This window comes from Artibeus jamaicensis, unplaced genomic scaffold (genome assembly GCF_021234435.1).
Source record: "Artibeus jamaicensis isolate MK-2021 breed Jamaican fruit bat unplaced genomic scaffold, CSHL_Jam_final contig_780, whole genome shotgun sequence".
Classification (NCBI taxonomy): Eukaryota; Metazoa; Chordata; class Mammalia; order Chiroptera; family Phyllostomidae; genus Artibeus; species Artibeus jamaicensis.
Genome location: NW_026521967.1, coordinates 1,900,304 through 1,914,742, shown reverse-complemented (window position 1 = coordinate 1,914,742; position 14,439 = coordinate 1,900,304). Strand labels below are relative to the sequence as shown.

General features: G+C 49.0%; 2 protein-coding genes across 2 annotated transcripts; one reads left to right on the top strand and one right to left on the bottom strand.

The window, feature by feature from the left end:
- Window positions 1-311: 311 nt before the first annotated feature.
- Window positions 312-3,622, bottom strand: LOC119058928 (beta-defensin 105-like). Its single transcript, XM_037158425.1, has 3 exons — window positions 3,538-3,622; window positions 3,175-3,216; window positions 312-439 (listed from the first exon to the last, which is right to left on the bottom strand). The coding sequence occupies exons 1-3, from the start codon at window positions 3,605-3,607 to the stop codon at window positions 312-314; spliced, it is 240 nt and encodes a 79-aa protein (XP_037014320.1). The 5' UTR covers window positions 3,608-3,622.
- Window positions 3,623-7,852: 4,230 nt separating this feature from the next.
- LOC119058927 (beta-defensin 106A-like) lies at window positions 7,853-10,232 on the top strand. Its single transcript, XM_037158424.2, has 2 exons — window positions 7,853-7,901; window positions 10,093-10,232. Exons 1-2 carry the CDS (start codon window positions 7,853-7,855, stop codon window positions 10,230-10,232), a joined length of 189 nt encoding a protein of 62 aa, XP_037014319.1.
- Window positions 10,233-14,439: the final 4,207 nt, after the last annotated feature.

The following is a 14,439-nucleotide window of genomic DNA, read 5'->3' as shown; positions in this document are numbered from 1 at the left end:
TCACGTGTCATGTGAGTAGTGTACGAGGAGTTTCATCCATCATCAGACATGCTACAAATAGTATAGATAATGAAAGTATTTGATCAAAACTCAGGAGACATATGCATCCTCAAGCTGTTAGGTACCCACATATGCCTGGTGTTTATCAACATTATCTTTAAAAATAAGCAAAGACACAAAACAAAGGGAGAGAAGAAAGGGAAGGACCCCAACACCCATGCAATGCATGGCTTTCTTAAGTCACAGAACTTCTCTTCAGCTTCTTAGAATATCCAGTCCTGCTTCTGGGGCTGGGAGATCAGGCATCTGTCTCAGTAGATCCTCAGGCGGCAGCAGAAGTATTTCAGCGTGCAGCTGCCAACCACCTTCTCGTCCTCCATGCACACCTGTCTGCACTTGCCCCGGCCCAGCCTGCACGACTCACAAGAAGCAAAATCACCTGGGCCAAGAAAGAGCTGCTCATGTGCCTTTCCTAGGGCTCTAGAAACAGTGACAAGGTCAAGGGCCACCAAGGGGAAGGGGTGTAGTTAGGACTAGAGATGATGTTTTCAAGAACCAGCCTAGATTTTTCAAAGAGCTCTGCTGTTTTCAAAAAGGAGTTGGAAAGAATTCATTTTCCAACAAGAGCAAGGTAGCACCCCTGTTCTCCTTGTGTTTCTAATGCCACCTGGTCAGAAGGAGGCACCACCAGCATCTCAGAGATTAGAGAACCCTCACAGTGGCACAGAGGCTCGGCGATGACAGTGGGAGGGACCCCATGTGGTTGTGGAAGGACCTTGGAGGAGGGGTTGAGGCCTCAGGTTCAGTTCTTGTCCAGGTCCGGTAATGGCCATGTATCCTCAGGGAAGTACCTAACCTCAGCCTTCTCTGTCAAGGGCACGTGCTGCAAATATTGGTCTACATTTGAAGTTTTTAGTGGTGAAATGGAATAAGTTATGTGAGACTATTTTCCCAAACACTGCTCACTCAGTGAGCTCTCTTTGTTGGTGCTTAAAACAGAAGCTTTCCTCCGTGACCACAAAGAACGTTCAGGCAACATCCATGGGCCCGGTGGGCAGTGTCTTTGCCACCACAGGAAAATTCCTTTGCTCACCTGCTTCCCCAGGGCCAGCATTTAGGGTGTTACTCCTTATTTTCATTCCTATTAACCACCCTCTTCCAGTAACCTCAGAGCCATATTGACCCTTACAGGTGGGAGCCACCTGGTCCCTGCCCTGACCCCTACCCTATGCGCCCATGCAGCTCCTTTTTTCAGCCTGGCGTTCTCTGCCTCACTCCCTGCTCCTCACTTTCTGATGGCAGCCCAGCAGCATTCCTGGCTAGCCTGAGTCCGGTCTTGGGGCTCTGTCCTAATCTTGAACCCAAAGATGGTTCACAGTCATGCTAAGCGTTGCTTGCCTTGCATTGGAAAGTACTGTGCTCCCTAGGGACCACCTGCCTTGTCCATTTGTGAAGTTTGCTGTCAGAGTCAAAGCCATTCCCCCAGCTTTTGCTCTATCAAGCCCAGGTTCACATCACCCCCTCTTCTCCTCGGTGCTGTGCGCTTACCACACCTGTGAAACAAAGTCCCTGGTAGCTTTGCCTCTAACCTACTTTGGGAAGGAGGAAAGACAAAAACTGAACTTCTACCGCAGATGCCCTTCTGCCAACTTTAGATGCCACCAAACGCCTCCCGATGACACTTACAAAGAACCAGTGTCATCTTCTCTATCCTGTGCCTTCTCTGCAGTACAGTTCTGAGGCTCCCAGGGCCCTCCACTCCATAGCTAAGTCTCACACTCCTCAATTCCTTGTTCAAGTCTAGCTCCTAATTTTATGATTTTTCTACTGCTAAGTGTCCACGTCCTTCCTCACCTGGATCTTTTGCATGAGCATCTGTGATATAGTCCCTGCTTCTGTAAGCTCCAACTCTCTTCACCTGGATTTACAGAAGGCTGTGCTTTGGGGCCTCAGCCTGTTCTCCTGTGTGACGCAGGGAAGAATCGGCATCTTCAGCCTTAGATTCAGGTGAGACATGAAATGTCGTGGTGTTTCCAATCTGGCCTACTTCGGAGTGCCAGGGATTATCTCTGCAAGGCCATTGGCTGCAGCACAAGAACACCCACTCTCCCCCCATCACCCTGAAAACCCTCTCTAGAGATGTCTACATGCATGTGGTACCCTCTGGCTTGGAAAAAATGATTCCATATGACAGCACTTTTCAGGGAGTGCATGGTGCTAGCGTTCCATCCTGTGCTGCACAGTGTGTTGAAAACCCCACGTGCCACCTGTGCGTACGAGTAGTGTCGGTGCTACACTACCAGGCTGAGAATCACAGATTTAAAACTGAAGACTCTGATGTCTTCATTGGAAGCCTGGCTTAGCACTTACTATGTGTGACACCTGGGCAAAGTTTCTTAATAGCTCATCTATATTCCTGTTTCATTATCTGCAAAAATAGGTGGTTATAATAGTACCTACTTCCTAGGGAAGTTGTGTAGATGAAATGAGATATAATCCACATCAAGTTGTTAATAGACTGCCAGGAGCATAGTGAGAATACTCAATGACTAGTATCAGCTTTAATTTTTCTCACTCTGAAATTCTGTCTGAACATTTTTTAATTTTGTTTGGATTTCCTTAAGGACTCTTTTTTTTCCATTTTGTGTGTAATATGGTTTATTTCTATATAAGTGCACCAAAAAAAAACAACCCATGGGCTGTTCATTAAGAACAGCTCTTCTCTAAGGGGGGGGTGAGTTTTCACTGAATGGTTCTAGAACACTCCTTTATTGGATCCTCTTAGACCACTGGCATGCATTTGTCTCCTGCTGCACTGGATTTTGGAAAGAGCCTGTAAGAGGTGGACAAGCATGTCCCCAGGGCAATGCTCATCAGCCAGTCCAAGCTTAATCCTATGATCTGGGTTTAGAGCTAAAGTCAGTAGCCACCACGTCCAAATCTCTGTGGCCAAATTTATAATCCAGTCACAGAGAGATTTCCCTGTGAAATGGAAAATCCAGGTAGGATGCTGGGAACAAGAGGAAGAAAAGTCAAGCATTAGCAAAGTTCAGGCAGTTATATTTTCACTGCTATCTCCATCGCTCACTTGTCTTTGGAAGTGAGAGGGTGCTGACCAGCCAGATTTTACTTTACTCCCTAAAGTAAAATCAGAACACACGAGACTGAACTTACCTCCTGGGAAGGGCTGGGAATATTTGAGTCCTGCCCGGCACCCTAAATCAAAACAAAGCACATATTAGAAATCAAGATCAATGCAGGGAACAGTATGAAACAGTTTCCCCAACCCCACAAACCTTCTGTCATGGAGAGCCCGTCACAGGGGCTGCAGATTGACTCTACTCCTGGTAACCAGGAAGAAGTGTGTTTTTTTTTAAGGAGTAGCTATTTGCTTATATAAAATTCATCAGCAAGTCCAAGACAGTCCCATGAGAAGCACAGCAGTGAGCTGACCATTCCTCTCAATTTTAGGGTGGCACATAGAAGAATCATCAAACCTTATGCTCTGCCATCAAAATCCCACCCATTTCCTTTTACCTGATGGACATTGAGCCAATATGAAGAAAAGGACAAAGAAAAAATATAATAGCTTCCTGCTCAGGGCCATGGCTGGTGGAAGACTCTTCAGAACAAGGGTGCAGAGCCTTTTGGTGGGGACAAGAGGTTCACTTATATTTGAAAGCAATGTGGTCTGCTCTTGGTCAGTGAAGTGAATCAACAAAGAAAGCACACTTCCATGCTCCATTTCCCAAGTTCAAGGGCGATCATGATGGATAATAGCCCTTGGCCTCCCTCAAGCCTGTCACTGGGGGGCCCTGCCCTGGGGGAGTGGAAAGAACACCAGGCCAGGAGTTGAAAAACCAGGGCCATGTGCAGCCGTGCCCTACTCTCCAGGAATTAGGAGGGTGCCCCTCCTGTACCAAAGCAGAGCCCACTGATCTTCCGCTGGCCTCTCCAGGCTGCTGTTGGAACTGACTGTGGTGATGAGGCAGAGTTGGAACACCTGGAGGGCAGAGAGGGAGGCCTGGCCTGAGCTCGGCAAGGTGGGCTGTTCCTGCGCTGGCTTTCCTTTCTGTTGTCTGTACCTGTCCCTTGGAGAGAGGAGTGAACGCAACCAGGGCAGCCTGAGTCCTTGGCCTGTAACAATGTCAGGCAGGCACTATCACCACATCCTTCGAGTTCACTAAGAATGTGGGTGTCAGAAGTCCTAGTTATGTCACTGCACCCCCAAGTCAGTCCCACCCCATTGCCCATGCCTGCAAGATGCTCTGTCCTTCATTTCTGGAATTAAAAACTGGGTGATTTACAAATGTAGACTCCAACATCTGACAGATTGACTTTTTAAGTACATGACCTTGAACGGGGCCCTTCATTGTTTTGAACCTCACTTTCCTCACCCTTAAAATGAGGATGTGATAATGATATGTCCTTCATAGGATATTAGGGAGAATTACCTGAGATCAGGTAAAGTACTTATCAGAGTGCCTGGCTGTTGGGACTAGGACTCCATTCACTTTTCTCTCTGCCCAGCATGGAGCCCAACTAACCCTCTGTAAACTCCTTTGCAGGTCCACTAATTGCTAAGGAACTTTTCCTGTACTACAGAACTCGATGGAGCTGATCGTTGGGTTTGTTTCCATGCTTTGCTCATGGTTCAGCTTCAAGAAGACAAGCTAATATGTGTGTACTAGGGGCAGAATGGAGCCTAATGCCTTTCACCATGTATGCATTTTTAACAGCCATAGCCAAGCTGTTTGGTGAGCTCACGATGGGTGTGGTCACACAGCCCTTCCCCCACCTTGGGGTTTACTGCTCTGCATAGAAATCCTGGAGTTTACCTTTGACCATCTGCTTTGTGATGAAGGCTGATGGGGCCGGAGCCTTGGAGCTTGGCTATCTTATGTTTCTGCCAACCTTCCATCCTCACCTTCCTGGGAGGGCTCCTGCCCTGTTTCTGGGCCCACCTAGTCTCCTCTTTCCCACTCCCACTCAGGAACAGCTGCCACTACTATCTACCCAGGCTGGGACCTGGGTCTTAGGACACAGCGGGGCCTTGATCCACCCCTCTCTGAGCTGACAGGGCCAGAGTACACATGAGCCTCTCCCCTCTCCCACTTCAGTACCACTGCCTCACAGGCTGGACTATCCTTGGGGGCCACCCAGTCACCATGGTAGCCGAGGCAGGCCCATGGGAAGAAAAAATGCCTGGCCTGACTTTCTCTGGGGCAGGGCACACTGGGCCAGCCACAGCTGGCAGGAGGGGACTACTCGGTATGCAGTGGGGCCCCTGCCTATGTGCAGTGTCAAGTTGGGGCCCCTTCACAGGCACCTGTAAGGGTCTGCAAGTGTCCCTCAAGTATTTCTGGGCCCAAGGGAGTAGGATATTAAATAGCAAATAAAAAATGTCATGACAGGTGGAGAGCGTTGGGAGGAAGGGAGGAAGTTTCTGCGGTGGACAGCATCTTTCCCCTGCTTTTTGAGCATGGGACCATGAATTTTCACTCTGCACTAGACCCCGCAAATTATGTAGCTGCTGTTGACCGGGAGTGGACTTCCAGTCTTAGAAAAGTAAGATGGCCATTGCCATCTTGAAACTGCCTCGCTGTAAAGGCTTGTCCCCATCGTGGAAGTCCCAAGGCCTCCTGTTCCGTCACTGGCCACACTTGGCTCCCAGAGGTTGCTCCTCATGTTGTTTTCTTCGTTAGCTTAGAGCTCCCTGGTTTCTGGTTCCAAACTCAAACTCTTCCACATCCAACTGCTTTGAGCATAGAGCAAATAAGCATTTGTTTAGCCCTTTGGGGCCTGCCTGCTTTGCCTACCCCACAAGACTGCACCTGCTCTGTGCGAACCAACCCTGCAGCTCTGGAAGACTCCGGACGGCTGCCACCCTCTGGGTTCTCTGACCTCCAGCTCCCGCCTTGCTGCTGAGTGACATCAGCTGGACTCCTGATCCCAGGCTTCTCTGGGTGTTCCCTTGGCTTTGGGGTGGTGGCCTCAGGTCACTGTTTCTAGAAGGTCCCCTCCTGAAAGGGCTGCTCCCCCCATGCAAACCCAATCATGTTTGCTGGATGACCACCTTCCCCTCGAGGAGCCCCCAGCCCTGGAATTCACCGCACTCCTACCCAGAGACTTCACTCGTCAAATGCGCCTTCGTTTCCACGCTGAGGTGTGAACAGGAGGCTTGGGGCACAGCACGTCCTTCAGGAGGGCTGGGTGGCTCTTTGTGAAAGCTCTGACTCTACACTGTGACCCAAATGTTTGTGCCATGCCCCTGTCCCCCCTTACACACACACAACTCTAACGTTGCAACCCTGACTCCCGCGGTGATGGTGCGAGGAGGTGGGCCTTTGGGAGGCAAGCAGGTGCTGCTCCCTCATGAATGGGATTCATGTCAGGCCCTGAGAAGAGAGACCTGGGAGATTCATGTCCCCTTGGGCCACGGGAGGACACAGGGCAAAGTTTCTGCCTGGAACCTGGAAGACCGGCCCTGATCTTGCACCCACAGCCTCCAGAACTGCAAGACATGAGTGTTTAGTGTTCCTAAGCTGCTGGTGTCTGGTGTTTTGTTACAGCAGCCAGAACAGACTGAGACGGTGGCCATCCTGGTTTAGAAGAGCAGCCACGGGAAACCCTACAACGAAGGAGTGTGTCCATCACCTGGGGAGCCCTCACTGGTGCCAGACGAACAACTCTGACTGTTGCACCCCTCACTTGCTGACAGAGACCCACTTTGTGATGGCAGAAATTGGTGAACTGATGAGGTAATAAGTGAAATAACTGAAGCTGTGTGTCACTGAGACTATCTGGGGGGTTTTGTCTTTTCTTGGAGATTTAAACCATTTTCATGAAGTTTGGAAGGGAATAGAGAAAACTTGTATTTTCAGTCTCCCATTCTTAACTGGATCGTTCAAAATTTATCATCAATGTGCACAAAAGATGCTTAACAAAAATTTCATGGCAACCAAGGCTAAGGATAGATGGGATAGTCCATAACATGCTTTACAAATGAAAATTTTCAGTTTGTAATGATTTTAGATTTACTGAAAAGTTGCAAAGATAGTACCAAGTTCTTATGTTACCTCCCCCACCCACCCCTAATGAAACATCTGTGTTAATAATTATTAATGTTAATAACCATGGTACCTGTTCTTATCTAAGATTTTGAAGGATACTTAGATTTATATATATATATTTGACAATTAAAATAGTATATATGCACACGCACACACACATGGAATCTCAGTGAAGCACCCACTAAGCTCACAACTCTCCAGGGAGCCATTCGAGAATTACCTGAGATGATGAATGTGGCATTTACACTGTGCAGCTCATGGGAAGAGTCACCTGTGTAAAAATACATGGTGACAAGAATGCCCAGGGACGCAATCGCCAAGTGGGCACAGCTCAAAAATGCTGCAGCTGGCATGCAGGCTCCCCTGAGCCCTGGGCACCCCTGGCACTGACGCCCTGTGGTGTCATCACACAAAGAAGGGTGCTGAGACAACAAAGGCGCACAGGCAGGCAGGGTCAGAAATCCCAACTGCGGGGTCCCAGCTCTTGCGTTCCTGCTGACTCACACATGTACTCCCTCCATCCTCCCTCCATCCCCATTTTTCCCTTGGGAACTTTCTAGAATAAAAAAAAAACCCTGCTGAGCTGCCAACTCACACCCACTGAGGTCCGTGGGCTCTACACGGTGGAGCACACAGTCACCTCAGCTATGCCTCAGCGATCAAGATGGTGCTGGTCTGCAAAGACGTATAAATGTGGGTGTTTGCTTCATCGTCTCCTGGACGCGGAGCTGACCCGAAACTGACATACCGTTTTCACATCTCTCAAGACCCTGAACGTCATGAGGATGTTCCTCTTCCTCTTTGCTGTGTTTGTCTTCCTGGCCCCAGGTAAAACAAGCACCTTTGCAGGAGGGTATCGGAGGCTGTGGCCCAGGGAAGGGCTCTGCCTCAGGGAGGACATGGCCAAGATCAGCTCTGGAATGTGATGGTCCTGCAGGGGGCCATTTGCTGCAGGGGGTGACTGTCCCTTCCTGCCTCTTTTGAAAATCCTTTGCATTTCCCATTGTTATCCAGGAGGGGCTCTCTCAGGTGTGCAGAAATACAGGTATGCCCAGAAAGATGCCTTTTGGCCCCCAGTCTCATGCTTACCAACCCAAAGAAGAATTTTTAAGAAAAGATTAAAAGTGAGGGTAACCATCAGTGAATATTAAAAAAAATAGTTGTGATAAGGATGAGGACAGGTGAGAAAGACAGACAGGAAGTGATGGAAGACAAAAGGAACGGAACTTAGAGACACTCTGTCTGCACCGGCCATGGCAGTAGGTGAAAGAGTAAAGCCAGCTACCATTCCTCAGTCACTTGCCGCGTAGCTGGACAGCGTGACACAACCTTCACACAGTTCTCCAGTGCAGCGTATTCAAGGGAGACTCTGTCCCACCTCTAGTTTAGTGACGTTCAGAGCAACTCTTTCAGTTTGGAAGGACCACATAGCGTCTACTTTGCAGACACAGAACCTGAGGCTCAGAAGGGCTAAGCAGCTGCTCAAAGTCCTTCAGATGTGAAGGAGTGGCCAACGTTTGAGCCCCGCTCTGTGTGGCCACAGTGAGAGGACGGATGCGTCCCCATCAGAACTTTTGCCCTTCTCCCTGCTTCTGGGAACCTCTGAGGGCTGTAGTTTGGTTCCCCCCAGAACTGGAGTCTAAGACTAGACTCACACCAGGTTCCAGAGAACAGAGGAAAGGGCTTTGCAGGATTCACAGTGAGTCCAAGTTCACATCAGATGCTGGTGAGGTCTCCCAGGCTCAGAGCCTCCACGCCCACTGTGTGTGCCTGTGAGTCCGTGGATCTGCAGTAAGCCTGTGTGTGGGGTGGGGGGTGGGACCCAGGGCTCACAGTGAGCTGCTCATTCTGCTGGCTGGAAGCACATTGGAAACTCACCGACGTATCATTTCCACATCACTCACACTTAACATCTAACTAGCCAACACAATAAATGCTACGTGGTGTAAAGCTGATATGAGTAAAGGAAAACTTGCAGGTGTGACTGAGGTCCACACACCTGCACAAACAGCCACGTTGACTTCCAGGTAGGAGTCTGCAATCCCCCACTGGGAGCCCTGTGGGCACAGATGCTCTTTCTCATCCCAAAGCCCTTCTCTTCTGGAGCCATCCCTATGAACTGAACCCAATACTGCTGTCCAACTGAGGTCCAGGACCTCTAGCCTGAGATGGCCTCACAGTTAGGAGGGCAGGGGCACCGTCGCTCACTGAGCTTTCCGATACTGGGGTGTTTCTCCTTATGGACTTAAGCACTCATGAAAGATGCAATTCACGCACAGGCTGAGACCAGTCTATTGGGTTTAGTGAATGTCAACGCTGCATGTTGACATTAATTGTGGTCCGTGCCCATCTGACCCTTTGGTTGCAAATACCCACTCTAGGCCACTCAAAACTGTGGATTCTGATCTATCTGAGGGCCGCTACAGGTAAAGCCCTCCAGCCAGCCCTGGTCCTCTGTGCAGACTGACACAAGGGGGAGCCCCCCTTGGAGAGCCCCCACCATGCTCTGCTCCCAGGTCTTGAGTGCAGCTGACGGAACTGGAGGAGAGATGACAGACTGGCCCATTCTTAGCAGTCTCTTTACTTCTACCCACCTCAGGAAAGTTTTTCTTCCATATGTTGTATTTATTCTTCTTCACCCCCATCTCAGGCTGTCCCCTAGCCTCAGGCTGTGCTCTCCCCTCACCAAGGAGCACTTTGAGAGTGTTGGGAAAGTTACTGACTCAGGAGGTATTTATAAGGAACAAATTGACAATGAATTACCCATCAACAGATTGTGGTAAAAGAACACTAGCATCTGTTTCCCCAAGGCCCCCAGGACCCTGGAAGGCAAATTGGTTCTTCCTGGACCGAAAAATCAAAGAGAAATCTTTCCCCTGCCATCTCATGGGCTGGCAGGGGAAAGCATTGTGCCAACTCATGAATAATCTTCACAAACTCGTTACCTACCTGACTATGCCTGGTAATGAGGCATCGCCTGACACGAGCATTAATCCAGGTGGCTCCTCCCCTTGTGTAGCCAGGAATGCATTTTTCGATGAGAAATGCTACAAGATTAAAGGGAGATGCGTGCGTTCTTGTCAGAAAAATGAAGAAGTTGTTGCTCTCTGCCAGAAGGCTCTGAAATGTTGCCGCACGCTCCAGCCGTGTTTGAGATGATGAACCCTGAAGACTGGGCTTCCTGGAGAGCCCGGAAGGCCGGCGGTGCCTTCTTCTCTCCCTGGCCTCTTCCCTTCCCTAAGACACTTCAATAAAAAAAAATCAAAATTTTATCAATTTGTCAAGTACTTCACTGAGATGGGGAATGTGAGTGGCTAACCTTGGTCCTCCCTCCCTCCTGGTTATTTTTCTGGGTTTGTTTGTTTCTTTTTTTTTTTGTAAGAAAACCATCCCGAAGCCATCTGGTATTTGTTTTAAAAGGGGGCTCCAGACCTGACCGGTGTGGCTTCAGTTGGTTGCACATCATCCTGCAAAGAGAAAGGTCATGGGGTCAATTCCTGCTCAGGGCACATGCCTGGATTTGGATTCAGTCCCTGGTCTCGGTGTGTGAAAGGCACTGATCGATGTGTCTCTCCCTCTCTGTCACCCTCCCCTCCCCTCTCTATATAAATAAATAAATAAATAAATAAATAAATAAATAAATAATTTCTTTTTTAAAAAAGGGGACTCCGAGAGTCTATAAATAAACAAATCTCAGGAACAAACCTCTAGCTTTCTCTCAGGCAGTCAGCCCTGAGCAACCTGTGGAGATAGATCTATAGATAGATATAGATTAGATATAGATACATAGAGATATGGGTAGGTAGAGAAATGAACGTCTATCAGGATGAAGAGTCATACTAATAATAAGTAGGCGGATAAATAATCCACTTATCAAAACTCTTGGGTGTCACTCCCGTCTAAATTAACATCTTGACTCCATGCCTTTCATTGGAGACATTTATGTACGGCCTATGCGTTTGTCCTGTGTCCCTATGTCTGGATTCGAATTTTCTGATGGGCAGGGATCGAAACTATCTAGCTCCAGTCACCTGGTTCCTGGTCCAAAATGAAACTTTTTTTTTTTTGCTCCCTGCCTGATCCTTCCAGAATTAGGAAACTATTATTTCTTCTTACTTGTATGTCAATGTAATTATTCGCATCAGTTCAATAAGATTATGTTCTCCTTGTAACAAGACACAATGGGAAACACTGGTTATATTACCAAAGCTGTGACTGGAATGTCACATTGCAGCATTATGCACAGAGAATCCAGTTTAAGGAACTTGGCTGACTTCACGGAGCCCTCGTGGGAACACCGACCTGGTCCCTAGCTTACGGGCTTTGCAGCATTACAGGTGAGCCACTTCCTGGCAGGTCCAGGAACCTGAGGAAGTTTGGGGGACTTCAAGTCACTTCCACAATAAAAAAAAAAAAAACCCTGCAGCCAAACATTTCGCCTCTCGTCTTTGAACACGATTACTCACACTGACTGACTTTGTCATTTTAGTGAGAGGGGACCTTAACTCGAACAAGATCTGTGGCTATGGGACCGCTCGCTGCCGGAGGAATTGTAAAAGAGCGGAATTCAGGATTGGAATATGCCCCAACACCTACCTGTGTTGTCTGAAAGGACGACGCCCCCTCACCGAAGCCCCTGAGACACCCAGGCCCACCAGTGCCAGGTCCCTAGCCCCAGCTGGACCCTAAGTCTGCCCTTGTTGAGGCCTCACAGCTCACATCCGGGTGCAGCCCCAGACGCAAGCCAGGGCAGCAGGGGAAGCAGGCAGCAGGGGAAGCAGACCGCGGGCCCCACACAGGTGGTGTCTCTCGGTGGTAAGGGAGGCTAGCGATGCAGCTGCACTGGCTTAACCCTTTCGCTAGTTTCAGAGCTTCGACACTTTCAAAGCTTAAATGAAAAGAGATCCCATCACCCACAAGCCTAAGCAAACATTTATTTTTGCCTAAATTATACCAATTGATTTTGATAATGTTGGTTTTCTGATTAAGAAGTTCTGCTCAGCAGTTATGTGTGTCTTTTGTTCATTACTATGGAAAATAAATCAATGTTAAATGACATTCATTTGGTGTTCACTATAATTGAAAACATCAGCTTTCCGGGAGGGAAGATAATGGTAACACCGCGAGAAGCGAGCAATCTCAGGCACTGAAGCACGTGGCTGTCTGGGAGGCTCACGCCCAGCAGGTGGCATCAGAGAGCAGCACGGCCCTGGGCGGTGCAGGGCGGGAGGGATGGAAACTTTGACCTGGCTTTCTGACCCAACCTGAATTTCGGGGTAACCAAACGATTTATGACGACAAGCTTCTCTGCACAAAAGTAGCCCAGGTAACGGATGACGTGAGAATAACAGAATGAGAATATCACTATCTGGCAGACACCTGGGGAACCCCTGAGCTAGCCAGCTGCAGCAGATGAGAAGGACCGCCTGGGATCGTGCGCCTCCCAAGGCGTGTCCACAAAGCTCGCTTGAGCTATTACACAAACCTGCGCCCTTTTAGCCAAATACAGCTGCACAGCCCGACTTCTCGCAACCCTCCCCTCCCAGCTTCACCCCTTGGTAAGCTCCGCCTCCCAGATTATTTCCAAGAATACCCAAGATGCCCTCCGCTCCCCTGGAAAATGCTTCCGAATCTGTAACTTAGAAGAAAGAACTCTTTAAAGTAGAAACACAGTACCATTTCCACACCAGGCACAAATTCATACTATTTTCTTGATGCAACTTCATAGCCATTGAGTGTTCAAAGGGCTCTGTTTCGTAAGGGCTCTCTTGTCAGCCAGTTTCTGAGAATTAAAATCCTGAAAAGGATCTGGTTTGGTTGTCTTCTCACTGGACGGCGACGTCTACTCGCCAATGCGCCTGTCCCACCCTCCGCCAGAGATCGAGCGTGCGTCTGAGTCGTCTCTGGATCTCGGCCCAGCGGGTACAGCCCCGAGGCTGCCACGCTCCAAACGCGGGAGACTGAACTCGCTGCAGGCTGAAGTTCAACATGGAAGGCCGATCATCGTTCGAAACTCGCCTAATGAAAACCACCAGAGGGAAGACTTCAGTTTGGACATTCTTTCACTTTATAATTTACACATTTGGTATGATTTGGAGTTGGGGGGGGCGCAAACATCCCGTGAGCAGCTTTGCACCCAGGCCCGCACTGGAAAAGGAGCGCGCGTGGGAGACAGCGCAGGCCAGGCACACCCTCGCTCTGGCGCCCCCAGCCGCGCGCGTCACACCGGGGGTGCAGGCAGGTGCCTTGCAGAACACCGGCGCTGGCCACGCACCCTCTGCCATTGTACTCTCCCCCATCTCCTTGATGCAAAGGCACGAAGATCTCACAGCCTGAAAGGCTCAGAAAGAAAAACAATACAATTTATCAGGTGCATGAACCAAATAATTTTAAAAAGAGGCAGAAGCAAGGATGACAATATTCTCGGACGGGTTCTGCTACCCTGCCCATTTGGATGGACGTGGCTTTCAGCCAGCCGGTGGATCGTTCCATAGTATTTCTAGGACACACGACGCCGGCAGGCTCGGCCGGGGCTCCGAGGGCTGTTCTGTGAGGGCGGATGGAACGCCGGCGACCTTTCTAACGACTTACGTTCCCCACCTTGGTCTATCACAGATCGACCCAGCTTCTCACGGGTTGTTCTTTTCAGAAAACTTGGGGAGGCTTATTTTATCTTAAGATCTAGACAGAGCACATGAGACATAATTATTTTTGCCTCGATTTCTTCAGCTACTTAGATCAAGTGATTTTAATGAATTAGAACAATCTTTAGCTGAGTGGTGGCTATTAAAATACTGCTACATTTTGACTCATAATTCATTATTATCAATATCTGAATATCAGATTGCACTTACTTTTTTCTGTTTATAGGGAAAACAAATGTCTGTAAGAATAAGCTGCCTATATACTCTAAAAATTACATGCTTTATCAAAGATCCCAATTGCACACTGAAATAAATATAGACACACCTGGAATAATAAATAGCTGCTGACCAGGTATAAAAGGGCAGAGAGTATGTGGAACGAGGGAATAAGAGAAACATCCATTAGAACCGAGGTAACAGCAGCTTCCCATGGCCCTGCTTTCCCATCCGCCTTCTCCAATGTCCAGCGGCCAGGGCCTCAGCAACTAATGCCCCTTGCCCGGGCCAGCTGCCTCCAGCTCTCTGTCCTCTCTGAATCAGAAGGTTTCCTAGTGCCCAAAGATGAAAGGACAGGAATGGTGTTAACGCTGTGTTCCCTGGCACGGAACCTGTCTGGAGACCTAGATTAGTGACCGCTGCGGACCATGCTGCCACATCCCCTTCCGTGGCCCCAGACCTCCTCCCCTTCATCGTTGCTTCCTTGTTGGCTGCATTTCTGCTGT

Excerpts from the sequence above, each read along its gene's own strand:
- LOC119058928 (XM_037158425.1), bottom strand. The coding sequence starts at position 3,607 with ATGGCCCTGAGCAGGAAGCTATTATATTTTTTCTTTGTCCTTTTCTTC. Across the intron at positions 3,217-3,537 it reads ATTGGCTCAATGTCCATCAG|GGTGCCGGGCAGGACTCAAA; the intron begins GTAAAAGGAAAT and ends GTTTTGATTTAG. Across the intron at positions 440-3,174 it reads TTCCCAGCCCTTCCCAGGAG|GTGATTTTGCTTCTTGTGAG; the intron begins GTAAGTTCAGTC and ends TTCTTGGCCCAG.
- LOC119058927 (XM_037158424.2), top strand. The coding sequence starts at position 7,853 with ATGAGGATGTTCCTCTTCCTCTTTGCTGTGTTTGTCTTCCTGGCCCCA. Across the intron at positions 7,902-10,092 it reads GTTTGTCTTCCTGGCCCCAG|CCAGGAATGCATTTTTCGAT; the intron begins GTAAAACAAGCA and ends CCCCTTGTGTAG.